Source organism: Pundamilia nyererei, unplaced genomic scaffold (genome assembly GCF_000239375.1).
Source record: "Pundamilia nyererei isolate P.nyererei 1_Seehausen unplaced genomic scaffold, PunNye1.0 scaffold00012, whole genome shotgun sequence".
NCBI classification, from domain to species: domain Eukaryota; kingdom Metazoa; phylum Chordata; class Actinopteri; order Cichliformes; family Cichlidae; genus Pundamilia; species Pundamilia nyererei.
The window spans coordinates 977,948-987,803 of NW_005187413.1; the positions used below are offsets into that span (position 1 = coordinate 977,948).

A 9,856-nucleotide genomic window follows, 5' to 3' on the forward strand; every position below is an offset into this window, starting at 1 on the left:
ATCCACAGATCTCTACAGACTTGGCAATGACACCCTGACTCATATTAGTGATTGGTATAAATCCTTGGACCTAATGTCAGGCTCTACAGGGTAGTGCAGTGGGTCCTAGGTTCCTCCTGGACCACCACAATGCCCAGTCTCATGTGACCAGAGTATGCAGGCAGTTCCTAGAGGATGAAGGAATAAATACCATTGACTGGCCCCCACTTGACGTATCCACTAGAACACCTCTAGAAAATTATTTTGCGATCCATCCAGTGCTGTTGTGCAGGAGTTCAGGGTTGCCCTGGTCTGGATCTGGGAATCCCCTAGAAAACCATCCATTGTCTTATTAGGAGCATGCCCCAATGTTGTCAGACATGCATACAAGCATGTGGGTGTCATCCAAACTACTGAGTACCATTGTGAGTCGCTATAATAACATTTTGCCAAATTGGACTAGCCTGCCACATCATTAAACATATTAAATGTAAATCAAATATTATAAAAATGTTATTCTAAATTAAATACAATGTAAAACATCAGAAAATAGTTCACACAACAAAACTGAGAGACGGTATTTCTTCATAAAATAATGAGGGGAATGGCTACAAAAGATGACCTCAGTCTATTGAGGTTATCTTATTGTTTTTGTAATAAAACAATTGACATGTGTCCTGCAGTTATAGTTGAAGCTGAAGAATTTCACACTTGAGTTAAGAAGTCTAGAATAAATCTGGCAGATGTTGAATGAAACAAAACACAGTACTCTGAAACAGCAGCTGCTTAGTATGTGCTTTATTATCTGAGACGACACGGTGCTGAGAGTAAGTTTCAACAAAACTAGTTGAAAGTCATTAAGTTGGCATTAGTAATAATTTGGATCTCATTTCCAACAGTGAAAGCAATGAAATGACATCCTGAAATGCAGTGTGACTGCAGGTTGTTGAGCGCTTTTATGTTACTGCTGCTGACTGTAACCAGTGAACCAGCTGAAGGGTCTCCAGGGCTTTTTCTTTTTTTTTCTTTTTTTTCAGACTGTTAATGACTTAAAAAGCAGAATTACTATTTATGCTTTGGTTTGGTTTGGCCAGCCATTTGGCTGGTTAGATGAAGAAAAAAAGCACAACATCACACTTAAAGCACTCCAGTTATCACTGATAAACTGCTTATATGAATTAATATGATGAAATGATATCACAAGGAAAGGCTGTGCACTGAGAGATTGCTGAGAGATCACAAACGTATGTGCCTTTCAACATGGAGACTTTGAATGTGCCTCTTAAAACCTCTCTCTTTGTAACTCTTTTAACCTTTTCAGAACATCTTGCCAAATAATTCAGTTCACTTAGTATCTAAAGACTTTAATTTATGCAAATTCCAAAGAGTTACACCTTTAATGTTTGTGTTGCTTTTTTCCATGCATTCCACAGCTTGTTATTCACTCCTGTAAAATGATAGCTTATCACAATGTGTATGAACAGGGAGGCCTGACAATGTGAGATAAGGGGAGATATGGGTCAAAATACAAAACTTTTAGGACCAAAACCTTTGCTATGTTTTATAATCAAAAACAGCTCAGTCAAAATGTTTAAATCAAATGTGAACCTCTTCAGTAAAGAAGTTCCAGACAAATCTCTCTCTCTCTCTCTCTCTCTCTCTCTCTCTCTCTATATATATATATATATAGAGAGAGAGAGAGAGAGAGAGAAAGTTTTTCCCACAGTGATCAACAAAGTACATCACATTATAATTCTGTGACTCATGGTTCACAAACAGCATAAAAATCTTTTCCTCTGATTAAGTCATGTATAAATATGTGACTCATTACACCCAGCTCTCAAACCTTTTTCATTGCTTTCTAGTGCCAGGCACGTCTATTTCTGTGCAAGCCTGCCGTGTACAACATACGGTGGGAGTGTGCACAGGAAGCAGCTGTTAGAATGAGGATGAGAACCTTAAATGCCTGCACACACACACACACACACACACACACACACACACACACACACACACACACACACACAGAAACAAACATGCACACCAGTAACCGGAGCTGGTGACAGCTTGGCCCCTCATTTGGCTATTTTAGTCGACAGACACTCAGAAGCTTTGTTTGGCTGTGTATCAGATACAGAAATATTTTAGCAGGACTGAATTAATTTTGATTTTCATAAACGCATTATGAACATCATATGCAAAATTTTTATTCTTTATTTGGTTTATCAATTAAATTGAAGAGTCAATTTACTTGTTCATTTTTTTTAAAGAAATTTTATTTTGAAGTCATGTAAATTTTAAAGCAAGGTAACAGAAGTTCATGCATAAATATTTCTTTTAGGGCCCTCAGTAGATTACAGGCACATATATCAAAGCAGAAAGAATTACTGTTAGATAGATAGAAAAGAAATATTTTCTACTACAACTTTTAATTTCTATTTTGCACATAATTCTCAATTTTACATTTTCCTTTATAATGCACTTCAATAGTTACTGTTTATTTGCGGCATGTGCACGATAGTTAAGGATCTGCATTTCTATTACTACTGTTTTGAATGTACCAAATATTTAAAAATGATATACTTAGTTTTACTTATTGTAGATTCTGCAATTTCTCTACTTATTATGACTGTGTGACACCTGTTTCCTTAACTAGGACCGACAAAATCATTCTTATTACATGTATACATATATATAAAAAACAAATACATAAATAATTAATTAATTAATAAAAAAATGTTGCTGGACGCTTAAAGTCATTCTGGTGCATCATATGGAATTTAACACATACTCAACAACAGGCATTAGATAAATAAATTGAAAAAGTGAAAGACTGCAAGCTTGCACTTGTGCAAATCATTTCAATGATTTTTTTAATCATAAAAGGTATCTGATATTGTACAACAGATCAATGGGACAGCAGTGCAGAGGCTTCAGAACTTGTCTTTGAATGCTCTAATTTTAAAGATTTCTTCAACTTCTACATAGCAAACAATGATGGTGGATAGACTTTTTTTTTCAAAATGATAAACAAATATGATTTAAAACAGCATTTACACTGCTTCTTGGGTGTAACTGACAAATCACATTAGAACCCCTCTTCCTTTGTACTCCAAACCCAAACAGTGAAAAGCATGAAAGTGCAACAGCAAAGCACAGACTCTTGCATGCACAATGCCTTCTTTCTGCATGTGGCTGCTGAGTATTACACCGGCTGGTTGTTGAATTTATGTGCAAGGAATTTAATTCCACAAGTGGCAATGCATTCCTGCACCTGTAAAATGAAATTATTTGCTCAGATTTTTCTTTTTTCTTGTGACACTCTTGACATAAGTGTATTTCCATATGTCTACATTAATTCTATGCTGTGTAAATACAATATAGGTATTGCGTTGCTAATAAACGTAAAAACTCAACTTTTGGTGAATTTACATTTTCTTGGGAAACACTAACTTTGCCAGGTACAATCAGACACAGATTTTGGACAATTCCCTCACTTACTGAAATTGTTTACAGTAGTATGCACATTTAAGGCACTTCAAATTTCTATCATGTAACATTTAAATCTGAACTCAGGACACACAGCAAGATTACTCCAATAAACTATCCTGAGCAACAGGGACAGTTGTGAGAACAAGGAGTCCTGTTGATGATGTGGCTTTGGAAGAGTCTTGGTCTGAACATCACGGTGCCACTCTGGGATTACATGAACAGACAGAAAACACTGAATCAGATTTAACAGCCACAGACCTTAATTAGAATGTAAGCAAGTATACAGAAGATAAAATGGACTGAAGTGTCTTCTCTCTTTAATTTACAAATAGATATGTTTAAACTTTTCACAGAATCCTCACTTCAGTGTCCAAAGTGCTTGTGCCTTATTAGAATCATAACACATCCACTCACATATTCACAGACTCAGAGACTGAAATAGTTACCCACACATGCACAGACACGCAGGCTATCACGCCTATTGCTTCGTATGTACGTGAGCCACCACAAGTGATCTAAGCACATGTTGTCATCTAATAAATTTAGGTAGCATTTGAATGAAAACATGCCTATATATAAACAATAAACTCAGGCACATATATGTGGGGTCACCTATGTATTACTGGCTGACTCAGACCAAAGGCCTGTTTGTATTGTGCAAGTATGTGTGTGTGATGACAGAAACCACAGAGACACTAAAAAAGAAGTGGACACCTGTTCTCTGGATAGCACTGGGAGAAATTCCACTCCACAGTCGCAGCGCATGTTTGTGTGTGTGTGTGTGTGTGTTAGAAACAAGTATGGTGACACCGTACTTTTCCTGTCTCACGTGGACTAGATGCCCATCACTTCGTTTATGACCCTTCCCTTTTTAAAGGCCAGTATGGAGCCAGAGGGGCTTCAGCAGGGGATTAAAGTCAAAGTCCTTGCACTCTTCACACCAGCAGCTCACCCACTGACCAACTTATCTGGAAGGGTGTGGATATTTCCGTAAAGATCCATCGTGGCTATAAAGGCTGAGGAACACTGATGATCATTTGGAAAGATTCACTTTACAAGTTTGAAGTCTTTAAGATTTGAGCTGAAACCTTAGGAAGCTGAATCCATTAAGATTCACTTCAGCCTTTTTTAAGCGTTAAGTTAACTCGCTAGAATTTTCACGTGACGAAAAATTTTTTCAAGACTTTTTGGCATCTTAAGCCAATTGACCAAAACTGAAGCTAGAAATAACGACATCACCTGCAAGAGTAGATTATTATACGGGCAATAAAAGTGAATACGTTGGAAATTCACCATGAGTAGCAGTGGGATCGCTACAGTTTCATCCCGGGATCCACAGGCTTTCAAACGGACTGTAAAGAAGATAAAATGTGCTGCTATGGTGGCCAATTTGGCTAAAAGTTGGCAGGGATGGGCTAAAGAACATGCTGGCAAGCAAGAAGCCATGCCAAGCGGCTGGATGCCTTCATCTGTGGAGGAGGAAGATAAAAAAGAACGCAACCATGTTGTTAAACTTACAGTTACCCCACGTGTAATCTTAGCAGATCCCAGTGACAATAGTGAGAATAAGATCAGAACCTGCTACGTAAACAAGACCGTTCAGCCAAAACGCAGCGAGTGCAGCAGCAGCGATGTAGTTAATGCCATTCGTGGCAAGATGGAGTCAGGTCCTGAGGAGACCAAGCCATTCATGGGCAACGAATCACCAACACGGCGGCGGCAGATGAGGGCACTACAGAGTGGAGAAGGAGGCGGGAGGATACAGAACAGGAAACTAAAGCTCCAGGAGAAGAAGTTGGGGTCAAGAAGCAGCAGCGTGGACACAGATGACAGCGGGTTGGGAGAGGAAAATGGGCTCAGCGACAACAATGAATCTAAAACCGAAAATGGCGAGCTCCAGTCCAAAAAGCAGACCAACAGGCCAAAGGTAGAGTGGCTAATAACAAAGATCTTTAACGATACGTTTAAACAATATCAATATAGTTTAAAAAAAACTGTTAGAAATGTATTCAGGTTTAAAGGTAGATCAATCAACATTTTGATCACATTGACAAATCCATAGAGATTTATCCAAAATTTTAGGTTTTTCTTTAACCCTTAAAACATTTTTCTTCTTACTATTTTGGTTTTATAAAGTGTTGTTTCATCTTTCAATCATTTAAAAAAAATATTTATAGCATGGTTTACAGGAGGAGGAATAAGTGCAAAATAAGTGCAAAATACTAAAATAAAAGAAAAGTAATTGTTGGACTAGCATGACGTGAAACACATTAACATGAATGATAACATAAGTCAGAGACAATTGGATATTTACATAATATCTAACCACAACATATTTATAAGAGGTTTCTTCAAAATATCTTTAGATACACTTGCATTAGATTTAACTGTCACGTTTCCCTGTATCCAACATTGATATTGTTATTTAAAAATTTTCAAATAATAAGTCAAATAAAAGAGAAGAAAAGCTATTCAGGGATACTTTTTCTTAGTTATTATTATAAAGTGTAGAAAGACACGTGAAAGCACACTGATAGCAGAAAAGCTCCACAACTCTTTATTTTAGAGGTTATTTGTAACTGTCACTGAATGTTTTGGTAATGACAGCCTTACAAAAGAGGCGGAGTATTTTGCAGAGTTTTTGACAAGTCGGCTTTTTACAACTATATTAAATGTCCCCCAGTCAAAGACACAAAGGAGAATAAATTCCCCTAAAATAGAACAAGTCACACAGTGTGAATAAACAAGATTAAGCAGAAGTGCCTTTGATGTCACCTGAAGAAATCCAACTCCCTCATGGACACCAAACATCATAACAGTTACATAACTGCAATACTGAAATCTCTCCCATAAAAGGCAAAGGCTTTTTTAGTGGCCCTCTAGACATGTTAAAGGGGTTGCCAGAGAGCAAGTCCAGATCATAAAACACATGCTGGAATGCAGTGCAGTGGAATATATGTAAATAAATATAGTTACACCCTGACCTTCAGGTGGAACAGTCAGCGAGAGGAAAACAGGGTGAAGGGAGAGAGGTCAATGAAGGACATGAATTCGAGGTAATATGAGACACTGAGAGAGACAGTGCAATTATAATCAAAATATGAAGAAAAACGGTATCTGAAATTATTTTTGTTTTATTGCTGTGTATTTTTGCTTTGTGTTGTTCAAAAATCCTGTTAAAGCATCAAAGGTGTGCATTATCAAGTTAAACGAGACTTAAGGAATACAGAGAAAAAAGTGATGGGCATACCAAAAAGGTAACACTGCTATTCATAAATCTTTTATCTGCTAGTAAAAAGGCAAAAGAGATGCTAAAAGAATGTAGAACTGTTGAAAATGGCTGTGTGTGCCGACAGCAAACAACACCTATCAAATTAAACCAGTTTACATGACCCATGATTTATCTGCAAACATATATTAGCATAAAAAGTAACAATAGTAGTAGCACTTTAGTAATAAATGCTAACTAACTTCAGCATATCAGGCGTTAAATGAAAATGAAGTAACCTATCAAAGAAACTAAATTCAGAAAATATTATATGAATGCGTTATTGAATTTCACCGACGCTGCAATTTAAAAGCTCATGGTTAAATATTTCCCTCTAAAATAAACACGAGTTAAAGTATGCCATTTGCAGTTAATGAAAAAAAATTGTAAATAAGTGTTTACCACTGCTCAAATCCATGCCAACACTGTTTTATTAGCATAGAGTAAAAACAAATGTTACAAATTCAGATCAGTTCAATTCACAACATGTTAAAGTCTAAGGTGAGACATTAATAGAAAGAAAAATAAGGAATAGCAGCATTATCATCTTGAAAGTTCACAGAGTTTTGTGGAAGGTCCCTCCGTGACACATCTCAAGATTTCATAGATCAAATACCAAAGAGATCTGATGACACTCTTCCGAAGCTCTGGAAAGCTAAGACACATACCAGGGGAATCGGGGTGAAGTGGGGAACTGTGGGGGTGGAAAAAGTTTTTCTGAAAAAATTATACTAAAGAAAGATTAGGACACCCTCTCCTTTGGTTTATATAAGGTTCTCATTTCCAAGTACTCATTTATTTACATCCATGCTTCTTTATTTCCACATGTGCAGTCTCACTGTATTTATCGACAGACTAGGGATCAATTTCACCAACTAAAACATAGTTTTTAAAAGGACTAAGGGTTAATAACTCTACAGATTCCTATAGTGATGAAATACACTGCAGGTTTTTCTTTTGCTTTAAGCTCACCCAGCGCTAAATGAACAATACGCAAATGTTTTGACGACCTATGTACTCCTCTTTAATAAATTTCAAATGACATGTGTTGCTTTGCGCTTTTGTTTCCTTGAAAAGGTTTCAATGGATTTTTCAGTTTTGATTTTAACCTTTCTACAGATTAAAATTGCCACCACGGGTGACATCAGAAGTCGCTGGCAACAGTGGTCCGAACAGCACATTGAAGGCCAGAAGCTCAATCCCTTCAGTGAGGAATTTGACTATGAGTATGCTATGGCCCAGCGCCTCCACAAGGGTGACTCTGGCTATGGACGACCCAAAGAAGGCTCCAAGACAGCAGAGAGGGGAGACAGGGCCCAGAAACACATCTACAGGGAGATGGAGGAGATGGTCTGGATTATAAGAGACATGGGCTTCAAGGATAAAGAGGGTAGAACAATCATAACTTTTGGCCGTCTCTTTGACCGCTACGTGAAAATCTCGGACAAAGTGGTGGGCATTCTGCTTCGCTGCCGCAAACACAAGATGCTGGACTTTGAGGGGGAGATGGTGTGGAAGGGGCAGGATGATGATGTCATTATTACGCTAAAGGATTGAAAAAATATTATGCGTATGCAAACGTACCTATAAATCTCATACATCAGAGCTCCAGTAGAAACAACTACTCATTCTGAGCATGCAATGTCATGTACGTAAGGAAAATGTAGTATCTTTATAATGTTTAAAAATTAAACATGCATACATATCTAATGTTTCATACACACACACACAGACACACACGCTAGAGTCATTAGTTCTTCTCATATACCTGACAGATTATGGGGTGAAGGGAAGCTATCTTTAGCTTGCAAACCATGCTCAACTTGCTAACTATGCTACATGCTAGAAGCCTTAAGAATCCATCGCAATGTCAGTCATGGTAGAAGGCTTTACTGAGTCTCCAACTAAACAAACAAGGACTTTGAGTTAATTTCATCTAATAATTCATGACAGAATTGACAAGGGAAGTTTATGTTCGTTTAGCTAATTTTGCTAAAAACATGCAAGCAGTGGTAGCAACTTACTAGTCTTGTTTATTGTTTGTTTGTTTTCTTAAATAGTTAAAAAGTACTTTAATGAGACCAATGTCTGCGTTTCCTTAGTTTGTTTTTATTTGTTTTGTTTTTCGTCTTCTTTGGAATGACAGTTTAAGACTAAATAGTTAAATTAAGCTAAGCTAACATTTATTTTTATGTAGGAATATGTGACATCTTTAGAAATAGAAATAATAGATATAAATGTACCTTAAACCTCAGTTTTCAACTAAAGTACTTAAAAGCACACTACACCAGTCTTTCTTACAGGACTACAACCATGTTTACTCTGGACCATGCTCACTTTCAAAGATTTAATCTCCAGTAAAATGTTTGGTCAAAATGGCTTTCTTATTTGGTTGACATACACAACAAAAATTAATTGCAAAATAATGTAATTATATTTAGACAAGGGAAAATGACAATAAAAAGAAGCTTACATGCAGTAATGTGAATAATGTGAATGAGTTTGAAAAACTTTTGCATGTTAAGTTTGTGTAAGGCGAGATTTTTTTGAAATAAATCATTTTAGAGCAAACATTTAAATGTTAAAATGGGATCATCTCATATTAAAATTAAATGAAAGAGGTGCTTTAAATGTCAAATGTTTGCTTCTTTCAAAGTGAAAGCGTGGATGTTCTTTATATATGTATTACAAAAACTGTAAGCATTTGTATAATGTGTACAGTTTTTTAGTTAGTTTTTAGTTAATTAGTTTATTTTCAGTATTGTTGTGGTCAGAGTGGTGACACATGCTATGTGGAAGCAAACAAAGAATAAAAATTAAATGCTGCTTTTGTTTTTCTATATATATACTCAAACTGTGTTGCATACTAAGATTATTTCAGTTTGTTTACTGACTGTGGTGTTGCATTAGGTCACTCTAGCTGACAAGGCTAGTATGTCATTGTTGAGTTGTGTGTTGTATGTTTCTGACAAAAACCTGTGTGTGCAGGTGACTATTGCTGTGCATAATTATTAGGCAACTTAACAAAAAAACAAATATATACCCATTTCAATTATTTATTTTTACCAGTGAAACCAATATAACATCTCCACATTCACAAATATACATTTCTGACAT

The 9,856-nt window shown here is 36.5% G+C and overlaps 1 protein-coding gene across 1 annotated transcript; it reads left to right on the forward strand.

Moving 5' to 3' along the window:
- The first annotated feature begins 4,331 nt into the window (after window positions 1-4,331).
- Window positions 4,332-9,334, forward strand: abraa (actin binding Rho activating protein a). Its single transcript, XM_005724373.2, has 2 exons — window positions 4,332-5,398; window positions 7,859-9,334. Exons 1-2 carry the CDS (start codon window positions 4,766-4,768, stop codon window positions 8,294-8,296), a joined length of 1,071 nt encoding a protein of 356 aa, XP_005724430.1. The 5' UTR covers window positions 4,332-4,765; the 3' UTR covers window positions 8,297-9,334.
- The last annotated feature ends 522 nt before the right edge of the window (window positions 9,335-9,856 follow it).